The 20,666-nt window shown below is 37.6% G+C and overlaps 6 protein-coding genes across 13 annotated transcripts; 4 read left to right on the top strand and 2 right to left on the bottom strand.

The window, feature by feature from the left end:
* The first annotated feature begins 747 nt into the window (after positions 1-747).
* On the top strand, positions 748-4,408 carry LOC121655076 (dual specificity protein phosphatase 13-like). Of its 3 annotated transcripts, none has more exons than XM_042009476.1 (7): positions 748-830; positions 1,208-1,333; positions 1,427-1,668; positions 1,774-1,990; positions 2,071-2,193; positions 2,264-2,481; positions 3,405-4,408. In XM_042009476.1, exons 2-7 carry the CDS (start codon positions 1,209-1,211, stop codon positions 3,635-3,637), a joined length of 1,158 nt encoding a protein of 385 aa, XP_041865410.1. In that variant the 5' UTR covers positions 748-830; position 1,208; the 3' UTR covers positions 3,638-4,408. The 3 variants fall into 3 exon arrangements, with proteins under 3 accessions (XP_041865410.1, XP_041865411.1, XP_041865409.1); XM_042009477.1 differs by having other exon boundaries at positions 758-830; positions 1,203-1,333; positions 2,264-2,352; XM_042009475.1 differs by having other exon boundaries at positions 758-830; positions 1,203-1,333.
* Positions 4,409-5,717: 1,309 nt separating this feature from the next.
* On the top strand, positions 5,718-8,619 carry LOC121655078 (dual specificity phosphatase 29-like). Its single transcript, XM_042009479.1, has 4 exons — positions 5,718-5,798; positions 6,315-6,530; positions 6,642-6,865; positions 6,972-8,619. Exons 2-4 carry the CDS (start codon positions 6,352-6,354, stop codon positions 7,193-7,195), a joined length of 627 nt encoding a protein of 208 aa, XP_041865413.1. The 5' UTR covers positions 5,718-5,798; positions 6,315-6,351; the 3' UTR covers positions 7,196-8,619.
* A 46-nt stretch (positions 8,620-8,665) lies between these two features.
* LOC121655080 (dual specificity protein phosphatase 13-like) lies at positions 8,666-10,134 on the bottom strand. Its single transcript, XM_042009481.1, has 3 exons — positions 9,998-10,134; positions 9,356-9,573; positions 8,666-9,269 (listed from the first exon to the last, which is right to left on the bottom strand). The coding sequence occupies exons 1-3, from the start codon at positions 10,120-10,122 to the stop codon at positions 9,058-9,060; spliced, it is 555 nt and encodes a 184-aa protein (XP_041865415.1). The 5' UTR covers positions 10,123-10,134; the 3' UTR covers positions 8,666-9,057.
* Positions 10,135-10,571: 437 nt separating this feature from the next.
* On the bottom strand, positions 10,572-11,382 carry LOC121655079 (dual specificity protein phosphatase 13-like). Its single transcript, XM_042009480.1, has 3 exons — positions 11,147-11,382; positions 10,856-11,070; positions 10,572-10,771 (listed from the first exon to the last, which is right to left on the bottom strand). Exons 1-3 carry the CDS (start codon positions 11,350-11,352, stop codon positions 10,572-10,574), a joined length of 621 nt encoding a protein of 206 aa, XP_041865414.1. The 5' UTR covers positions 11,353-11,382.
* Positions 11,383-11,747: 365 nt separating this feature from the next.
* LOC121655074 (sphingomyelin synthase-related protein 1-like) lies at positions 11,748-17,567 on the top strand. 6 transcript variants are annotated; one of them, XM_042009470.1, is made up of 7 exons: positions 11,748-11,846; positions 11,961-12,022; positions 14,399-15,028; positions 15,207-15,302; positions 15,398-15,515; positions 15,691-15,841; positions 16,247-17,567. In XM_042009470.1, the coding sequence occupies exons 3-7, from the start codon at positions 14,403-14,405 to the stop codon at positions 16,549-16,551; spliced, it is 1,296 nt and encodes a 431-aa protein (XP_041865404.1). In that variant the 5' UTR covers positions 11,748-11,846; positions 11,961-12,022; positions 14,399-14,402; the 3' UTR covers positions 16,552-17,567. The 6 variants fall into 6 exon arrangements, with proteins under 6 accessions (XP_041865404.1, XP_041865405.1, XP_041865407.1 ...); XM_042009471.1 differs by lacking the exon at positions 11,961-12,022; XM_042009473.1 differs by lacking the exon at positions 11,961-12,022 and having other exon boundaries at positions 11,748-11,883.
* A 202-nt stretch (positions 17,568-17,769) lies between these two features.
* On the top strand, positions 17,770-20,541 carry LOC121655081 (beta-microseminoprotein). The gene is made up of 4 exons (XM_042009482.1): positions 17,770-17,901; positions 18,888-18,993; positions 19,359-19,461; positions 20,228-20,541. Exons 1-4 carry the CDS (start codon positions 17,899-17,901, stop codon positions 20,346-20,348), a joined length of 333 nt encoding a protein of 110 aa, XP_041865416.1. The 5' UTR covers positions 17,770-17,898; the 3' UTR covers positions 20,349-20,541.
* The last annotated feature ends 125 nt before the right edge of the window (positions 20,542-20,666 follow it).

Here is a 20,666-nt window from a genome sequence, read left to right as displayed (position 1 = left end):
CACACAAGGGTGTGCCATGACTACAACTTAATGCAAATACATTGAATATATCCAGCAAGACAAGGGGATCTAAGTGAGTTAGAAACCTGGGCTGTGATGGAAAAAACCAGAAGAGGCAGGGAATTCCACCCATGTGGTCCTTTTGGCAACATGACTTACTTCAGTAAAAAAAACAGCTGATCATTTCTTCTCCAGGTGTTGGTTCTCTGAGCTTCACTGTGTTTAAATCTGTAAAAAAAACAGAGTATAAAATTTCTAGTAACTGAGTGTTATTCAAGATTTTGTTAGAACCATAGTACTTTGGTACATTTAATGTCTTGCTTTTTTTCCATGAATGGTTGTATCACAGTTTCTTAAAAGAACAACAACAGCTTTGTTCTTATTTAATTCAAGAGTGATGTGCACGCTAAGAAAAAGCCCATAAAAACAGTACCAAATATATTGTAAAAAATTGGAGGAATTTTCCTATTTAAATGTTCACAGTAGTTTTACCTATATTAACAAAAAGATTGCTGACAGATCATAGCTGATGTTATTTAACAATTGCCATTTCTATGTCTTCTTTTTTACAAAACATAGCAAACATAACTTAGAATTTAATTTTAGTTTAAACAGTTCTGCATGAACACAATAATACTGGTAAAATAATTTGGGGTTTATGATATTTATAGCTTTGATCTCTTAAAGGCACAGAGCAGCTGGTGTTGATCTGCCCCACATGCATGCAGAAGACCAGTGTGTTGTATAACAGTCTGCAGTCATTATGGAAATAAGCAAGCTAATGTGAAAGTTCACAGGAAGCTATGCTGTCCGTTAGACCGAGTCCTGAGGTATGTAGTATCAATTAATTTATGTTCTTTTAATAGTTTAAACATGCTGCAGATGTAATCATAATGAGGCATGTCACTTTTCACCTGTGTGGGATAAATGCTAGGAATAAGAACACACAACATGAGAAAAGAATTAGCTTTGTCCTGAAGTTTGGTAAACCTTGTCGGAGTTGTGGTATAAACAGACAAGTTTATATCTTACAGGTTTATTTTATCATTTGCTTTTTTTTGTGGAAAAAATACTTGTAGTTGGGACAAATTTATGTTCTTATGAGAAGCAACAGTAGCAATGTTTTCTTTTTTTTTTTTTTAATTTGTACTTTTACAAAACATGTTTAATACATGTGGTCCGCATTTGTGTGTTTGTGTCAGTACAGTATGTCTCTTAGGGACCCTCCATATGAACCTCCCTCTGTCTCAGAGCTGCAGGACTTCCTTCTGACAGATAGAAAACCAACTGGACATGTAAATCAAGTCTGGCCTAATCTTTACATAGGAAATGAGTAGGTTCACACACAACGACCGGCATAAACACACAACTACACAAAATACACTTGCCTTGCTCATGCAGGCAGGAATGTGTGATCATGTTTCAGGGTGGCAGCACGTGACAAGGGCACTCTCTACAGTCTGGGTATTACTCACATCGTAAATGCTGCTCATGGACCCCCCCACACTGGTCCCGGACCCTATTTCTACGTTAACACTGGTCCTCGTTTCTACAGAGACATGAAAGTAGATTATTATGGTGTGGAGGCAGATGATGCAGTAGAGTTCATCCTCAGTCCTTTCTTCTACCCAACAGCAAAATACATCAGAGCTGCACTGGCCATGGGAGGCAAGTCCAAACACTTCAAGTCAGATGTACCTAACAAAGCAAACACTGAGGGTTAATGATGCTAAATATTTGATGCTGAAGTAACAACAAACGTCTCTGTTCCAGGACGCGTGTTTGTACACTGTCTGATGGGTGTCAGCCGCTCTGCTACCTTAGTGCTCGCTTTCCTGATGATTGTTGAGGGCCTGAAGCTGCAGGAGGCGGTGGCTGTCGTCAGGCCACACAGAGACATCTGTCCCAACCCAGGCTTCCTGCAGCAGCTTCGCAGCCTTGACATGAGTCTGGAGAGAGAGAGGAGAAGAAAAAAGCAGGCTCAAGCACTGTAAAGATACTCTCAGACAAATACCAATCCATTAGTATCAACACATATGCACACAGGCATGCACATCTTTATTGCTGCAGAGGTTGCTTAGCCAAGCAGGGAGAGACACCATCTCTGACAGAGCTGAGGAAAATTCTCTGGACCAACAGGAAGCCAGTGGCACCTGTCAACCAAGTCTGGCCAAACCTTTACATTGGAGATGAGTAAGTAAAATAATCCCATTTAGCATCAAAGACTGATGGAAAATATATTGCATGTAGTGTGTGTCTGCAGGTCTGTGGCTCGAGATAAATCCGCAATCTCGTCTCTGGGTGTCACTCACATATTGAACGCTGCAGCAGGTCGACATCGAATTAACACAGGTCAGCAGTTCTACAGTGACATTGATGTGGAGTACCATGGTGTTGAAGCTGCAGACCATCCAGAGTTTAACCTCCAACCTTTCTTCACCTCTGCTGCACAGTTCATAGACAGCGCTTTAAAGAAAAATGGTCAGTGAGACACTGTAATCACAGAAGCTATTCCCTACATTAAAAACCAGCATATATACACTTTAGGACAAAACAAATAAAATGTTAACATGGAATTCCAGTCACAATAGACAAGATATGGTTATCTAGACATGTCAGGTGATACAGAGGGGATTTATATTTTATCGTTATAACTCAAACCAGTTAGCTCATGTCTTCTTAAGTACTGTTTATTGTCTGTTACAAGCTGTCAAAACTCAGATAATTGCTGGCAAAGAATGATCAGCTACCTTGTTATATAATATATTATAGATGAATACACACAACGACAGGGGAAGTGATTAACACTGCTCATCTTGTTCTGCTGGAAAAATCCCAGCAGCTCTATGGTACCAGTATTCCCCTACACTACTAGCTTCCTTAGTAGAGTGGTCTGAATTATTCACCTGGTCTCTGACCTCCCCAGATGCCAAACTGATGAGATCTAGGCATCTGTGAAAAACAGATCCAGTCCACCAAGACCCCATTCACAAAAAACTGTATAGCAGTAGTCCTAAGTAATGGCTGTCTGTAATTACTGCTAATAATTACTGTATACCAGGGGTGACCAATGTTAGTACTCGAGAGCAACAATCCTGCAGGTTTTCTATGCATCCCTGCACCGACATACATGACTTAAACTAATGAGTCATTGTGCAGATCCTTATAGGCAGTTGGATCCATTTAATTTGAGTCAAGCGTGTTGGTGCAGGGATGCATGGAAAACCTGCAGGATTGTGGCTCTTGAGGACCGACATTGGCCACCCCTGCTGTATACTGTCATATAACAAAATAATTCCCCTTTAGGGATTTATGAAGTTTAATTTAGTTCAGTTAATGTGAATCTTACCTTGACCATAACAAATATTCCTTTTACTTTGATTACTAATTTTATTATTGTACAGGGAAGGTGTTTGTTCACTGTGCCATGGGTGTCAGTCGCTCTGGAGCGCTGGTTTTGGCTTATCTGATGATCTGTCAGGGCCTGTCATTGGTGGAGGCCATCATTTCTGTGCGTTTAAACCGAGACATTGGACCCAACTCTGGATTTCTGGAGCAACTCAGACAATTGGAACTGAGCCTCTGTTCACAGAGCAGACAGACCCCAGAGGAAGACAACATCAACACCCCAGGATAATTGAAAACAACATGCTGACACTTGCTAGGCACCTCTGGATTGGAATCTGCTGTCCACTGTCTCACAATAATTAAGACTGAAAAAAAGAAATGTCATCTGTTTGCCTTGTGGATTATCAGTGCCTCAGCAACACTTAGCAAGATAAAACGGCTGGATGTTTTGAGTGTTTTGCATCCAGAAATATCAGCACTGATAAATGGTAATGGATTATCAAACATTTTCACACATCAGGGATATTTTTGGGATGAGAATGATTCAACATGTGGCTCACATTGAACCCTGCATCTAGGGAAATATCATAAGTAATCCATGAAATGCATGTTGGTAGAAAGATGACCTAGCCTATATGAGTGGCTCGGTCAACTGCTGGCATTAATGAGCTAGTTGACCTGGTTGATGCCATTAAAATGGTGCTGATATGAGAATAAATCCACTTGCTAATGGCTGATCATAACAAGGAGAACTTCTGTAAACCTGTTTGATTGATGTTGAAACAGTAAGATCATTGTCTGTAACTTTATTTGTCATTGTGCATGATCAAAATATCAGCTATGGCTATATTTGGCTTACAAGTGTGAAAAGAAAGTATAATTTATTGAATGATGGGACTCAGTCCCAGATTAAAACTATGACAAGGACAGTCAGCAATAAAACTGCATCAAGACAATGTTAATTTCACATAGTGTAACTGATGTAAACATGACTTATTCCTCATTTCGGAATTCCTCCGGAAGATTGTGACTTAAATAAAAGGCATTGAGAAGCTCCCTTTCCCTCTTCATAGTCACAGTTTGTTTTGTCAAAATGAGAATCAAACATTATGCCAGAGAATGATGTTTTATTGTTAAGAAAAAATCTATTACTTCATTACAGGAAAACACACATACATCTGTGTGTGTGTGTGTGTGTGTGTGTGGTTTCCTACTGATTTTACAGTTGAAAATTCCTGGATAAAATGCATCTTAGCTCAATTCCCTGACAACTATTGTTATGATAATGAATACTTTTGTGAAGAGGGGGACATGACATCTGATGCAAGTTTTAGGGCAGTGTCTGTATTTGGTGGTGTTTGTCGTGGGTTTCCTGGGAAATGAAGTGCTGCTGGGAGTACTGTTTCAGAGCAGGAAACCTTACATCATGACAGACACCTTCATCCTTCACCTGGTTTTGGCAGATGGGATGTTGTAGGTGACACTTCCTCTCTGGGTTGTCCTGTCTGGTCATGAGAGAAGATGAACATTTTGTGCTCCGCTCTGCAAGATCATTGGACCTGTTTATATGGTATGAAATGTGCAATGATAATGACGTGCTGAAAAAAGGCTGAAATGTGTCCATTGTTCATGCTAATCAGATGTACTTGTGCAGAACATTCTGGGTTGTTTATGACAGCTGCTTTGTAGTGTGGTTCTTGCCTCTGCTCCTCTTTAGCCATACAATATCACACTCATGGTGGACATATTTTATCAAAACATCTTTAACCCCTGTGAATCAGAACAACTGTGGAAAAAGCTAACTGCAAACTGCTTTGAAATATCCAGAGGAAGTTGATCCTATCTGGATCACAAAGGTTCCAATTATTTCTAATGTTCTTCTGTTTTCACACAAACATCATACAATGAGATTTTAAAGACAGTTCAGAATGATGAGACTAAGTTTCACATTTTCCAAACTCTGCATCACAGACGTCACATGACATCCAGTGACATTTCAAGTTTCTTACAATTCATTCTACATGTATTTACATGCTTCCAAATTTTTTTTAATTTTAAAAAACCAATTATGACACAATTACTGTTAATTACAGATTATTTTGGCTACAGTCAGCTGTGGTACATACAGACCCACACACATATATGTATTCCTTCACAACATGACCTAAAAAATATAATTATTGTTATTTTAGAAGGGTCAGATCACACAAGAAAGACCATTAGAGCATGCTTGTGTGCTTGAACGTGGGACACGTTGTCCGGATCAGTTGCTTAAGCCCAGCTGCCTAAATATATCATTTTAAACAGAGAGCCTTAGAGGAGCAGTTACCATTCCTGTTCTGTATTTCACTCTCTGTTCTTCCTGCACAGGGAGGTCTGTTGTTACAAACACAGTTCACACATGTCCACTGAAGGTCTGCTTCCTCTTCAGCAACTCATTTTAAAGCGAGGTAAGTACTTTTGTTTCACTAAAGTAAATGTAGTTATCTTGAAACAACCAGTAATCTGAATAAATCAGATTAATGAAATTCACAAAATTGATTTATTTTAAAGCTTTTTTCAGACAGATGCCTAAATAGCTTTGGTTTTAAAAATAACACAGTTATACAGACATGAACTCAAGACGGAGAAGGAAATTAACATCTTATATGCTGGTGATTCAGGTAATAATTATTAAACTGATGTTAAGCAAGAGATTAATAAGATAGCAATAAGATAGAATAAAGATAAGATAAATCAAATTACAAATTTTAAATCAGAAGAAGATAATTAGTTTAAATAAAATGAAAAGTATTTTGAAGAATAGTACTTTAATAATCTATCTGCACCTGAACTCTGTGCTAGCAGCATGAGCTTGTACATGGTAGTACATTTCAATAATTTAGCATGTTCATGTTCTTGTTTATGGATGTGTTTAATTTTTATTAATTTATTTTTATGCTTTTTTGTGTATTCTCTACTTGCAGAGATTTATGTGTCTTTTCTCGGTGGCAGAAGTGAAAAATGTTCTCTCATATGCTGAAATCCAGTAGTAAGAATCCATATGTAGCTGTGCAGGTGGACCCAGACAGTGATTACATCACACCTGGAACATTAGACCTGGAGCAGCTGTTCTGGGGTGGTACAATAGCTCAGTATGCACACGTCAATCAAGTCTGGCCTAGTGTCTACATTGGTGATGAGTGAGTAAATCAGCATAATGCAGAGATAATTGTTTATACATTTTAGTAAACACTGCAAATTAGTTGGATGTGTTTCTGCTTACATACTGTGTATTTACTGTATGAAAACAGGAAGACAGCTCTGGAGCGGACTGGCCTGATGGATCTGGGTATCACACATGTGCTGAATGCAGCAGAGGGAAAATGGAATAATGTGCGCACTGGTGCGGACTACTACAGAGACATGGGCATCCAGTATTACGGTGTAGAAGCTGATGATAAACCCACCTTCAACATCTCTCAGTACTTCTTTCCTGCAGCAGAATTCATCCATGAGGCCCTTAGCCACCAGCAAAGTAAGACTGAGAGAAGAGAAGACTCATTTTTCTTTTATCTTTTTTTTAAAAGATGTTGTCTTTGATCTTTTGGCCTAATTAACCCATCTGTTTCTGATTCTTCTAGATAAGGTGCTGGTGCACTGTGTGATGGGGCGCAGCAGGTCAGCGACTTTGGTCTTGGCATACCTGATGATGAAACACAGTTTAACTGTAGTTGATGCTATTGAGCATGTGCGACAGCACCGTTGTATCCTGCCCAATCATGGCTTCCTAAAACAACTCAGAGCACTGGACATTGCATTGCAAGAAGAGAAGCTGAGATCAAAAGGAAAGCCACAAGAACAATAACACATGACTGCTAGAAGATATACCTCTGAAATTTCATTTTTAAGTTGATTTAAAACATATCCCCCCTTTGCCTTGTTATGTTTTTCCTTTTCTTACATAGCTCTTTGGTGCATTTTATAATTATAAGCCCGAAGTCCAAAACAAAGGAAGTTATTAACTACTACAGACAAACTACTTTTATCACCTCTATGGATCATAATACACTGGCATTATGCAGTAATGCATTTCATTAAATAACACACTTGAAGACATTGTGATCCAGAGTTTTAGATTGGAAGAGGTTGAGTTATTATTTTGGCAACTATAGGATGCAGATAATGTAAATTTCAGATACTAAAAAACTACTATCAAGAGCAGGCATAACGGATCACACAAGACTTCTTGGTACACCAAATCAAAAAGCAGTGTACATTGACTTAGCTTTGCAGGATGTACAGGTGTCAAAACACGTGTAAAATTCAGACTGTCAATTTCTAGGATTGAAGTAGTTCTGAAGATTTACTGGTCAGCACTCACTAGATTACTATGAGTCCCGCGTGCTTGATAAGTATGCTACCTCTTCCTTTAGATTTATACTTTTACAGTTACCCAATACTATGGAAGAAATCCTCCAATTCAACACTGGCAGTTGTTTGGGTTTCTGAAAGGTCTTTAATTTGTTTGAGCCCTTCATTAGCCCTACCAGTTCTCAGTTTTATTCAGGTATTCATCCTTACACAGACCACAATATAACATAAACTGATGTGAATACACATTTTTCTTTCCTCGTATTTCTTCTTTGTCTGCCATTTGTAACAGATTACAATGCAGCAAAAATATTTGTGTCCAGTTTAGCAAAACTGTATCTAATTATTGTGTATTTGTTTTGACACATTTGTCAGTTCTGTTGTGAGTTACATATTCCACAATCTTACAAAAGACATACTTTTATTCCAGTACCCCTTTCAAAGGCATAAATGTCACAAGAAGAAGAAAAAAAATGCACCATAGATTTTTGTTTTTATTGGTGAACAAGTGTGTGTATGTATAACCATGAATACACTTAAACATTTTGTGTTATTTTACATTTTACAGCCACATTATCCAACATTAAGGTTGGGGTTGCAAGCAGCAGCAAAATTATCTTTTTTATGTCTAAGTGAGTTACCATAGCCATATATTAGACTAAAAAAATGAATGAATGATCCCTGCTAAGGTATTTATTAGTTTCTGAGTTTAGAAAAAACAGTCAAATTCTCCCAACACTAATAAGAATTTTCCTTTCATCTCAAAAATGTAAGCTATAATATATCTAATTTAAGTTTTGGTCCAAGAGGCTGTTCTGTAGAGCACACGGAGTTGAACTTTCAAGTCAGATGGATATATTTACAACATCACTATGTCTCATATATGGAGTTCACATTTCTAGAGAAGCATTTATATATCATCTGTTATTCTGTTATGTTCAATCTTTTCTGAGTCACTCCAGCCAAATAAAAATTAATTTGCATTTAAATTTTTTTTTTTTTTAAATCTGTTGCCGACAATCCAGTTGGCTGATTTGGGCTGACTGTTGTTAACTATTTGGGGTATTACTGTTGGAGTATTTAATATCTGAACTTACAAACAGAGAGCTAAAAACATTTGCACTCACAAGGTGAAACAACATAACACGAGAACTGCTCATGTATTCAGATGATAAACTTGAAATGGCCCTATAATATGGAATTAAAGAGTCAGTTTATTGACTCACAACTCAAACTATATCTTACACATTATAATAACAAAACATTATTCATAATTGTTGACAGTAATTATATTGAAGTGTGACAAAATGGAAAGTCGATGAGGTAAATAATTTCTAATGAAACAGCATCAGTATGTCAGAGAACAGGACACAACCTCCTTTTTAGTGCCAGCTGTTCATCCAGCTTTAGGAGGAGGGACAGGAAATTCCGGTTGGGGTAAATGGCTCGTTTTTGGACAACGTGCCTCAGAGCATCTCTCAGGGAGAGACGCTGCCTCAACATGAGGTAAGCTAGAACCAAACTGGCCGATCGACTCATGCCCATGATGCAGTGCACCAGCACTTTTCCTGTGGATGAGCATGAAAAACATTTGAGTTAGCTGTGGAAAAACTTTGGGCTGGTGGTACAACAGATATATTCACATTCACTTTACCATCTTTACTCTTGAGGCCTTTATGTATAAAGTCAGCTGCAGATTTGAAGTACTGACTGAGGTTAAAGTTGTCTGAATCTTCTGCTGGGATGCCAAAGTAAACACATGTGTTTCCATAAAAACTCTGGTCTCCGATGCTTCCCTGCTTGGAGTGCGCTGCATTCAGGACATAAGTGATGCTAAGCTTATGTAATGTCTTTCTATTTTGTGCTACACCCCTGGAAAACACACACAAGAGAGATTCAGAAATATACAGAAACCTTTAATAGAGTATGATGTAATTATACAAAAAAAAGTTTATTTGTCTGATAGTCATAACGCTATTATATAACTTTTACAAACCATAGATATAAGTGTGCAAGTATTCATAAATCACAAAAGTTAAGGCTGATAGACTGAAACATATAAAACACAAACATATAAAATATTAATTAATAACCGGTTTAAAAGAAACATTTGCACTTCAATTATAGTGCTTACAAATTAATTATAATGTGTTATAAACTATCTATTACACACTGAAATAATTATTGTGAATGTTATATAATTTTACCTCAAGTTTAGCAGACTTATAAAGGCATTCAGTTACTTTTTGCAGACCTCTATTACGTGTTACTTCTTTCCACAAACAAAGGCACTCACACATTTCCAATGTATAAGTTTGGCCAGACTTCATCCACTGGTGTGAGCTCCAGTGAGCAGGAATCCAAGATGAGCTCCAGTTCTTTAATGAGCACCAGGTCCTGTTGTTGGTTGCTCCCTGACATTCTGCCTGTACACAAAGTGCAATCTTCCAAAAGACGCCCACCCTGCTCCTGCTGCCTGAGCCCGTCGTCCCTTCAGTCTAGAGCTCAGTGAGAGACATGAGCAGGTGGCTGTGTCTGAATGCTGGCCAGCACCTAAATTAGCTTCCTGTGTTCAGTGTGTTCTCACTGACTGAATGTGGGGTTATTTAATGCTGCTGTTGAATTGATTGGTTTATTTACTGATAACAGACATCAGAGGGGTGAGCGGGGGACTCACGCTTTCCATCAACACTTCAGTACACATCAGTATATTGCGAAGGATGGGAGTGGACAACGTTGAAAACTCCAGTTAATACAGTGAATGATGCAAATGGAAACAGATTCAACTAACAAATCTAATAATAGGGAAAAAGTTCAGGATTTGTGGTTTTTTTCATGGAGGATTCTTTGTTTCTTTGTGTCATTTAGGCTCATTTTAGCCTCTCTTCTTGGAGTATTTGGTCCAGGCCTATGAGTTGTCGTAGGAATCCTCTGTTGGGGAAAATCCAACGCTTCTGTTGAACATAACGTACAGAAGACAATAGACTGAGGTGATGATGAATCATCAGATAGGCTAGGACCAGTGCAGCTGAGCGACTCACACCCACAGCACAATGCACAAAAATCTTGCCTGCAATCACAAAAGACACAAAGATACATAAAAATACACATCACCCCACCATTGCCATCACTGTGTCATTATTCACAGGCTTACCTCCTGATGTCAAAGCCTGGTGAATGAACTCTGAAGCCGGGTAGAAATAAGGTGAAAGGTCAAATGTTGGTAGATCGTTTGCAGGAACTCCATAATATTTCACTGTTGTTCCATAAAAATCATCACTGCCTTTACAGCAGAGTTTACCATGTGAAGCATTCAGCACATGAGTGATGCCCAGCTGCCAGAGGCCAAACTTGTCATGGGACATAAACCTGCCACAAATACATAATTACTTTACAAGAATGAATAGCCCTGTGTGGGAAATTAAATGCAGTACAGGATACTCACATGTCTCCCAGAAACAAGTTTGGCCACACCTCATCTCCATGGTGACATGAACGTGGAGCTGAATGTAGAATATCTTCCAGCTCCTGAAGAGATGGGATCACACATGTACGATCTTCTTTCTCTTCTGAGCCCTTTGTCTGTTCTGAGTTGTGTGTTTTGCATTTAACCCCTATCACCCCACCTGAAGGGGATTTTCTGTCTGTCATTGCTACTTTTACGGTGTACTCTGCTCTGTTCCTTCTCTAGAGCAGAATGAAGCTGCTCTCTGTTGCCTTTGCACTGCTACCTCACACAGTCGCTGACTGTCACAAACAGGTGGTGCATTTTGGCTAAGGCTCACAAACGCTCCACCATGGAAACATGTCTACAATTGTATCAGCTGCTTGAAAACCACTGCATGTAACTGAAGAATAAAAGATCCATTTATATCATTAAAACTGACCTTTTACAAATCTGGTAAAACATGTAACCAGGCTCTTGTTTTTCCCTAAAATGGTCAGCAGATGTCAGTGTGCTCTAAGCAGCAGCTCTGCATGAGGCCACTAGCTTTTCTTTTCTGGTTTTGTTTATCAGTGCTTCTTCCTGTTTGGTGTTGCCTAGTTGTCAAAAGCATGTTGGTCATGAAATTCTCTTGGGAGAGGAGAAATAAGCAGATAGCTCATCTACACCCTCAAACAGCTCTGTAACAGTGGATTTTGGGGTAAGGAGGACAGTATTGGTTAATGTTATATTTTAAAGTAAGTTTGAAACAAGAAAATGTTCCTTCTGTGATATGTTTGCTCTGACTTGAACATGTGAACATATTTCTGCTTAGGTGAAGAAAAATAAGATTTGAAGACAAGATTTATCCACAGTTAAACTCTTTGTGGCTCAATAGTGAGTAGACCTTAAGCCCTTTGTCAAACTGTCTTTGTCTCACACACACTGAAGGGCTTTCTCTCACACAGCTGTGAGTCACTGCTCCCTGTCACTCAGCATAAGCCAGCCAAACAAGCTGACATGGCACTTATTTATCCCAAGTAAAGCCTTGGGCAGAGACGTTGTGGGATGTTGCCAGTAAAATCTAGAGGCTAGTTAAAAATAACTTATTTTTCATGGTGGGAAAAGAGCAGCAGCTGTCCTGGTGAGTTACTATAGGTTTCCATGTAAAAAAAATGTAATACTAGCAGGCCTATTAACAAGCTTTGATACAGGTTTTGTGTAGATTATTCACTGATGAAACCAGTATTTGATATGCAGTTATGATAGGACATAATAATATATGATAGTCATAAATCAACGTGAACTGATTTGGTTCCTATTTATGGTGATGTCATTTTAGGTGTAGCTGTTTGTCAAGGGGTGATACTTAGTGTGAGGAAGATATATGCCACAGTAATGTAAGGATGACAAAATGCTTTTACAACTTTTGGGAAAATAAATGAACATGTAAGGTATTTGAAAGTGGGGAAATATAAACAGTAATGTTTTTGGGAGAATTCAGAAAAATGTGAAAAAAATTCCATTGTCACCAAAGGGTCTCCATAATTGTGTTCTCCAGACTTAAGAAAATAAAAAAACTTATTAAAAAAAGAAAACAACCACTTATCTGTTACCTGATTAATCACCTAATTTGATCAATCTCTCCCACGGAGGATTGGCAGTTTTACTTGTTTTACATTGTAAACCCTTTATATTTTCACTATTTGTTGGACATAAAATCTCATTTAAAGACATTTACAGAGCAAATAAAAATGGATGAAGTGATTATTAACCAGTTTGTATCTAATAAATATAATAATATTTTCTTGATACCTCAGTATAATATGATGCAGGTACTTAAAAACTTGAAAAAGTGCCTAAAAGCCTGTGGCAGTTCATGCAATACTGATAGCAAAAAGCTGCTTACTAAGGTAATCTTAACTCTCTATCCAGTGTCCAGTCAGCATACTGGCTATCACTCACGCTCAGAGGTCATCAGTTATCAGTTATGATGGTGGAGTGTTGCAGACCTTTGGAGCTAAGGTACTTTAGGGTGAACATCACTGCAGTGAGCTTACTGGAGGTAACACATCAAGAACAAGCAAAAAAAATAAAAATAAATAAAAGAAGAAAGAAGAGAAACCTGAAGCAAAACATAGTGACTCATCAGTACCAGGTCTGTGTGCAGGAGATGACTTTACACACTATGTTTGTTTTTCATTTTTCTGTACAGCTTTGGTGGTCAGTGACTAATTATTTTAAGTGTTTTCCTCTAAATAGCAAAACTTTTGCAGAAATGAGAAAACATTTGTTGGTTTCAGTTTGACCTGTAACTGCATTACATGAAACAGGGTGTTAGAGCATGGTTATAATGTGGGCTAACTGCTCCACTGTGGTGTCGGATTACATGACCACAGATAATATAATAACATATATATAATACTGGCACATCATTTAAAATTAATCACAAATTTCATTCGCATTTACTCAATAAAATGACTGCAAGGTGTGAAATCTGTGAAACATGCTAATGACAATAGATTAAATTAATATGTATGGTTTATTATGCACTTATCTGCTGGCCTTATATGAGACGAGTGCCCACTTTCTCATGGTTGTGTGTTTTCTGTTGTCCTTTTATGTCTGTCATTGTGTTCTGTTTTTTGTACATTTTTGTGCATCTCCTTTTTACTGCAAAATCAAATCTACCTTTGGGTATCAATAAAGTTACCTTACTTTAGTTTTAAATAGAATAACTGACCAACAAATTAGCAGTTGCTGAGCCTCACTCAGAACAAATGATACTGTAGATCTTTTTATTGATTAATGAATTAGCTTAACCAGCAATCAGTCTCAAAATCTGTTAATAATTATAATGTCTTGAGGACAAAAATAGCAAAGATATTTAATTAATAGTACTTTAAAGTACATTCTTAGGTTTGTGATTAAATTAAACTCACATATGAAGATTTTTTTACCATTATGTAGCTGTTGATATACATAAATATGGATTGGAGAAAAAGCTGCAGATTGATTAACTACAGCACAAGCTCATTCATCTAGGGTAGCAAGTGCCTGTGATCACCAGCATGAAAATTGTGCAAAATATGAATGTTTCAGAACTCAAACAGAGACACTAATGAAGAGTGACTCAGTTATCAATCATCATAGGTTACTGTGCCTGCTTATTATCTTCATGATAATATTTCTGTCACAGGCTTCATATCAAATCATTTACTTTTATTCGTCAAAGCCTGTGTGACTAAATACTGTTTATGTTTGTGTCTACAGCGACATGGCACAGTCGGAGGACAGTGTTATTGCCTGGAACTGTAATCATGTGGCCCAGTGGCTGCAGGATCAGGGTTTTGGGCAGTACGTGGAATTATTATGCACACAGCACCGCCTTGACGGCCTCAGCCTGCTGGCTCTGACTGAGGCTGACCTGCGTGGTCCTCCTCTGGGCCTCACTGTGCTAGGAGACATCAAAAGGCTTGCCATAGCCCTCCGCCGGCTCCAAAGACATAACCAGCTGCAGCTGGAGGAGCTTGGTCTCCGGCTATCAGACAGTGTTCCTGCTGAGCTCTCAATGAGCACTGTGGGAGTCGAGTGGAGCCGTGATAGAGATGATAGGAGGAGGTATAGTGGAGGTGATCGCTTGTGTAATGGGACTGAACTGCGGCTGAGGAACAATGAACGATCTAGATATGTGTCTGGAGCAGTGTTGTGTCATACACACTCCAATGGAAGGTCTCAGCAGAGGCTGGCTGGCAGATTAGATCCAGAGGTGTGGAAGACAGTCATCAGTTCCATTTATGTGTTTTTTGTATTTGGATTCACCTCTTTTGTCATGGTCATTGTACATGAACGTGTCCCAGACACAAGGACGTACCCACCACTTCCTGACATATTCCTGGACAGGTATAAAGCAGCATATGTATCTTGAATGTTTTGCACTGATAAATATTTGTAAATATGTATGTAAAGATTCTGATGCTCACCTATGATAAACAACTTCATCATCTTAGTTCAACAGCACCTTCTCTTGTTGTCAGATCTTACCTGCATGCTGATGATAGGTGTTTTTGTACTCTCTTAGTGTGCCCAGAATCCCCTGGGCTTTTGCAATGGCTGAGGCTTGTGGCCTTATTCTGTGTTACATGTTTATGTTGATCCTGCTCCTTCACAAACACAGGTAACCTCACTTCCATGAGGCTACATCACATTATACTATAATCATTATTGTATTTGATCCAGTATAAATGTGTGCATGTTTTGTCTCTATTTCAGGTCAATACTTCTCAGACGGCTGTGTTCTTTGATGGGCACAGTGTTTTTGCTTCGTTGCTGCACCATGTTTGTCACTTCGCTCTCTGTGCCAGGGCAGCACCTAAAATGTGCCAGCAAGGTGGGTAAAACACCAGATTCTCTGAAGACAACTCAAATCGTTGGTCATTCTCATTGCTTCTGGTAGTGCTGTACTTTAGATATTGTCTCAGTATTTCTGCTATGATAAAGAATGAAGAGCTACTCGGGGAGTTGCTCAAGCATTAACTTGATGTTATGTTTTTCTTCCCTCTCAGACATATGGTGATACCTGGGGAAAAATACAGAGAGCATTGACTATCTGGACTGGTTTTGGGATGACTCTCACAGGAGTCCAAACTTGTGGAGACTACATGTTCAGTGGACACACTGTTGTCATTACAATGCTCAACTTTTTTGTGACTGAATGTGAGTATTATTTTATTATATTTGCCTTCTATGACACAATGTTTGACTTTAGTATGCATGACCTTTGCAAAAGGATTAAGTTAAATGCACTTATAAATATTTGTGTTTCTGTCTATTGTTTGACCAGTTGATAAATACTTAGATGTAGAACTGTCTAAGTATTCATCACTATAACCTTAATCCACGAGCTACACCATTAAAACGTGAAAGCAGTTGACAGTAGACCACACCAAACACAAAGCTGGCTGTAAAATTGTTTGGGGGTTTATCTTTAATACTTTAAAGAAATTATTAAAAGGATCAACTAAAAATTAAGTGAAGAGCCTATATTAATATAGGAATGTGTTGCCTGGTGTACCAGAACCACCACCAGACATGTCATTTAATGATTTCTTTCATTTGTAGACACACCACGAAACTGGAATCTGATTCACACCATCTCCTGGGTGTTGAACCTGTTTGGGATTTTCTTCATCCTAGCGGCTCACGAACACTACTCCATCGATGTGTTTATCGCCTTCTACATCACCACTCGTCTCTTCCTCTACTATCACACCTTAGCGAACACTCGTGCCTACCAGCACAGCCGCAGGGCGCGCATCTGGTTTCCCATGTTTTCTTTCTTTGAGTGCAATGTGAATGGGCCCGTCCCCAACCAATATCACTGGCCCTTCAACAAACCTGCCTTTATGAAAACTCTGATTGGATAAAGAGCTTCCAAAGATGAATGGACTGTGATATTAGTGCCTCAAAGAAAAACCTTTTAACTTATTTAACAAATTATTCTAATGTTTTGTAAAAATGAATCGCCTATATTTGTTTGTTCTCAGGCTTAAAGGAAGAGTTTTAAAGTTTGGGAAACATTCTTTATGAAGAGACTTGGATGGAAAGATTTACACCATTCATATGTGTGTATGCTAAATATGAAGACACCGCTAGGTTTAATTTAGTTTAGCCCTAAAACAGGAAACTGGGAAACACCTAGCCTTGCTTTATCTGAAATCAAAATCCACGTTCACTACTCCTAACATTTTATTGATATGCTTAGAAACAACAATAACACTGCAGAAAAACCCATATTTCTTTACAACTTGTTGCTAACTACAGCTAGCATTAGCTTTATATTTAACATGATCCCACAGTAACAGCAAATGGTTAAATCTATTTCCTAAATATGTTTACATGTTAAATAGTTGCTTGCTGGCACACTACGAAATTATTACAAAGACGCTGGAAGTGGTGGCTGCCTTTAATAAATCATTTTTATCATTTTTAGCGTCCACATTGGGGAGGTTTACACTTCGCTGACTTGTTTTGGACTGTTTGTCTCACTTTGTATTTAATGTTAATGGATGGGGATACAATTTTCTTTTTTAGGGAACTACTGAAACTCTTTCAGTTTCATGTTAAAGTTTTTTCTTCTTCTTCTTTTTCTTTTTCACTTCAAGTAAATTGACTTTAGAGCTGCTTTGTATTTCATAGTGTCACTTTTGGGAGAGTAGAGTTTTCTACCAACAGTTAATTTCAACCAAATACACAAGCTTTTTTTTTTCAAATTTGCCATTCAGATAGTTATGTAGATTTATCACTTTATTGTAATTTGTTTTTATAGTTTTCTACTTTTTTAAAATTCATTATTGTTAATGTAATACGTGTAAAAATATGTGGAATTTTAGTTGTTTGGCATGGCTGATCTGAAACATCATTTTTTTTTTATTGCTATGCCTTTTTTGATCATGTGTCTTTGCCTTTTGGTTCAACAGTGACTTGTATAGATAAGAAAAATGTTTATTTTTCAGGTTGTTAATCACCTGTATTTTCATTGTGTGCTTAGGAATTAACAAGAAAAACATGCTGCTTTAATCACAAGTGATCTTTTTAATTCAGGGAGGTGTGCCTTCATTATGTAATTTCAGTGCTACTACTGTTCTCCACCTTAAAACAAATAACTGACAAACGGCTGCTTAAATATTGCCACTAAAAATTTGCAAGACTGCATACTTAACGGCACAATTCATCCATCGTCTTCTCTTGACTGGGTCGCGTCTTATCTGAAGATGGTATGTATTTGATGCCTAACTTTTAAGAAAGCTGTATTTTTGTTAACATGTTTGGAATAAAGAAATTCTTCTTCTTTGGTAGACTCTGGTCATAGTTAAGCATATTTAAAAATTGCAGTATGAATTTTAAAATGAAAAATAAATTATTTTAAGGACTTGTCAGAGCATCTATATTTAATGTCTGTGTCTCAGAGATTCAGTATTATGTCCACTGCTCCTCTGTTATATATATCATAGTATTTTAAAGTGTTTATTGGGTTGTCTGTGAAGATTCTCCTTTATCTAGGTCATAGTATCCAAGGTAGATTGCTCTAATGAGACTCTAATAAGACCTTGGGTGAGTCACGACTCTCAGTAACAGTAATTGACTCTAAAAACATCAGGCTAGTTAAATTAACTCTCCCACTGTTTCCATCAGAATTAAAGAAGGTCTACGGGATGAGAGCAAAGCTTCCTCGAGAAACTCAACCAAGTCCAATTGGCTTAGCTCAGTCTATGTTGGGTATTAATAGGGTTGTTGTTGGTTGTGGTAATTCTGTGGCCAACATAAAACCCTTTAAAGTAATTGTTAAAAAATATCAGCTTAAACATCAAGAACATTCAGACATTATATGTAATGATTAAGACTAATACTGAAATAACATTGATCTGGTTAACTACTTGATGTCAATTGCTTAATTCAGCATGAGTATCCTTACAAGTTATTGTAAACATGACAAAAAAAAGCATGTATATTGCAGGCTGTGTAATTTATGTAAGATTAATCAATTTACTATAGTGTGATGACACACTGAAATTTGAGTATAAATTTGGAGTTGTTTGTGAAACCATGTTGACAAAAAATACCTTTATGTCATGTTAATAATATTAAAGAGGTTCTATTGAATTAAATTAATTTAGGAGGCATTCACTCTATGTACCACAGACTATGCACCACAAGCCACATTTACAGATATATGAGTTTTTTATATCTTACTTTTTTTCAGGGTTCTCTCCAAGTCCTTGTTTGTCTGCTGGGTCTGTTTGTCCTGTGTCACTCTGACTGCTCCTTCCAGGAGTTGGTGACTAAAGATCTGAAAAACCCTCCAAAAGGTGAGTAATATCACTTCCACTTAGAGAGACTGTGGTGAGGTGGATATTCTCTCAACTATGTTCAGCAAATGTTAATCCCAGTTACGTAAGGATAAAATTAAGGTTTTTTCCTGCTATATCAAAGAAAGAAACAAAGGGAAAAAAATGAAGGGGCCTAAAACATGTAGACTACCATGGCTATTTTGAAAATCTATACACAGACATTTTGACAGATTTAGAATAAATTGGTATTTCATTGTTTTCTTTTCTCTTATGATCTTATATCTTATAAACCACACCTAAATAACCAACACAGAATTAGTTGTTTTCATGAAGTTACATCTCAGCCTTTTCTCTGAACTGAGGAGTGGTTTCTTTACAAACAGGGTGTGTGGATAAAGATGGAAAGCAGCATGCTTTTGGCTCTGAATGGGTGAGAGACTGCCAGGACTGTTTTTGCACAAAAGAGGGTTTGAGCTGCTGCAGCAAGTAAGATTTCCATGTTTTATTCATTTTTTTCTAATCAAGTTACCATATCTCTCATCATGTCTTCTGACATTATTGATATCCTCTTTGTGTTCTCCCCCCTCCAGCTGGAATACCCTTCCCCTTTTTGGTCAAAATAAGATTAGATGTCCAAAAATAATAATTAATCCAAAACCTTACACATGTGATAAGATTTGTTTTAGCAAGATGAGATTTAAACTGGATGCTTACTTCTTGGAGTTGAGCCAAATATATGCCATACACAGTCAAAAGTACTGAAGGAAAATGGTTAAATGATCATGCATAATAGGGGGAGTCAGCTGTATGTAAGGCATTACTTACTTGTTAGATGGACAATAAAATTTGTGTTGTAGGTTTCACAAAAGATACTTTGAGGTCCTTGTTTATATTTTTAATCCTGTTTTTTCTCATTAAAATGGTACAAAGTACAATTTCAAATGTGTAAGCATATTTTTGTAAAATATATCTTAACATTTCAAGAGGCATTTAATGTCTTTAGTTGTTATATAGCCTTTAAATGGTATGAACTACACCCTGCATTTTTGTGTACGTCAAAAGAAATCTATGCTACTACAATGTGAATATCACTTCTAGTGGATAAAGTCTTACACACAAATTTAGCCTTTACTGTTCAATGGCCTGCCTTTTATTAAATCTCCCTCATCCAAACCCTAATATCCATATTCCTCTTCCTATTTTCACCAAACCATTTAAACAGTTGTGTTTGTCTTTTGTTGGCATCTTCCAGGTTCCCTGATCCAGACAGCGTAGACCTCCCTGAAGAGTGTGAGCTGGTTGTTGATAAGGTGGCCTGCTCTGCCAAAATGGTCCTGAAGTCAGACAAAACAAAAGAGTGTAGTCCTCTCTGAACTCATAAAGTAAACTCCACAAATTGGAGTAATCAATTTTATGTTTCACCACTTCTCAACTTGATTAAGATGTGCTCCTACATTACCTACCATTGTTAAGTACCCTTGCTTAACAAAATCCACAACCTTACCAATGAAATACTTTATCTGTCATGTTTTAAATTTAGTAGCAATAAAATTAAAAGCTATTCCAGCTCCTCTTTGTCTCTGTCTCCTCAATACTTCTTCAACAGTACTTGCAGCAGGTGTCATTTTCAGGATGTAATAGAATAATTCCACCACTATGTGACAGTAGAGCTCGGCTCTCAGAGGATCTCA

Source organism: Melanotaenia boesemani, chromosome 16, assembly GCF_017639745.1.
Source record: "Melanotaenia boesemani isolate fMelBoe1 chromosome 16, fMelBoe1.pri, whole genome shotgun sequence".
NCBI classification, from domain to species: Eukaryota; Metazoa; Chordata; class Actinopteri; order Atheriniformes; family Melanotaeniidae; genus Melanotaenia; species Melanotaenia boesemani.
The sequence above is the reverse complement of the archived record's forward strand: the minus strand, read 5'-3'. Positions and strand labels throughout refer to the sequence as shown.

What these genes read in the sequence shown, in the direction of transcription:
- LOC121655076 (XM_042009475.1), top strand. Translation starts at nt 804, where the DNA reads ATGCTGTCCGTTAGACCGAGTCCTGAG. An exon ending in AGCTGCACTGGCCATGGGAG is followed by an intron (nt 1,669 to 1,773) that starts GCAAGTCCAAAC and finishes TCTCTGTTCCAG; the next exon opens with GACGCGTGTTTGTACACTGT. An exon ending in AAAAAGCAGGCTCAAGCACT is followed by an intron (nt 1,991 to 2,070) that starts GTAAAGATACTC and finishes TTATTGCTGCAG; the next exon opens with AGGTTGCTTAGCCAAGCAGG.
- LOC121655078 (XM_042009479.1), top strand. Translation starts at nt 6,352, where the DNA reads ATGTTCTCTCATATGCTGAAATCCAGTAGTAAGAATCCATATGTAGCT. An exon ending in AGTGTCTACATTGGTGATGA is followed by an intron (nt 6,531 to 6,641) that starts GTGAGTAAATCA and finishes GTATGAAAACAG; the next exon opens with GAAGACAGCTCTGGAGCGGA. An exon ending in GGCCCTTAGCCACCAGCAAA is followed by an intron (nt 6,866 to 6,971) that starts GTAAGACTGAGA and finishes TGATTCTTCTAG; the next exon opens with ATAAGGTGCTGGTGCACTGT.
- LOC121655080 (XM_042009481.1), bottom strand. Translation starts at nt 10,122, where the DNA reads ATGTCAGGGAGCAACCAACAACAGGACCTGGTGCTCATTAAAGAACTG. An exon ending in AACTTATACATTGGAAATGT is followed by an intron (nt 9,574 to 9,997) that starts GTGAGTGCCTTT and finishes TGTGTTTTCCAG; the next exon opens with GGGTGTAGCACAAAATAGAA. An exon ending in AGGCCTCAAGAGTAAAGATG is followed by an intron (nt 9,270 to 9,355) that starts GTAAAGTGAATG and finishes GCTCATCCACAG; the next exon opens with GAAAAGTGCTGGTGCACTGC.
- LOC121655079 (XM_042009480.1), bottom strand. Translation starts at nt 11,352, where the DNA reads ATGACAGACAGAAAATCCCCTTCAGGTGGGGTGATAGGGGTTAAATGC. An exon ending in AACTTGTTTCTGGGAGACAT is followed by an intron (nt 11,071 to 11,146) that starts GTGAGTATCCTG and finishes TATTTGTGGCAG; the next exon opens with GTTTATGTCCCATGACAAGT. An exon ending in CCAGGCTTTGACATCAGGAG is followed by an intron (nt 10,772 to 10,855) that starts GTAAGCCTGTGA and finishes TTGTGATTGCAG; the next exon opens with GCAAGATTTTTGTGCATTGT.
- LOC121655074 (XM_042009469.1), top strand. Translation starts at nt 12,241, where the DNA reads ATGGTGGGAAAAGAGCAGCAGCTGTCCTG. An exon ending in AAAGAGCAGCAGCTGTCCTG is followed by an intron (nt 12,270 to 14,398) that starts GTGAGTTACTAT and finishes TTGTGTCTACAG; the next exon opens with CGACATGGCACAGTCGGAGG. An exon ending in CAACTTTTTTGTGACTGAAT is followed by an intron (nt 15,842 to 16,246) that starts GTGAGTATTATT and finishes TTTCATTTGTAG; the next exon opens with ACACACCACGAAACTGGAAT.
- LOC121655081 (XM_042009482.1), top strand. An exon ending in TCTGAAAAACCCTCCAAAAG is followed by an intron (nt 18,994 to 19,358) that starts GTGAGTAATATC and finishes CTTTACAAACAG; the next exon opens with GGTGTGTGGATAAAGATGGA. An exon ending in GGTTTGAGCTGCTGCAGCAA is followed by an intron (nt 19,462 to 20,227) that starts GTAAGATTTCCA and finishes GGCATCTTCCAG; the next exon opens with GTTCCCTGATCCAGACAGCG.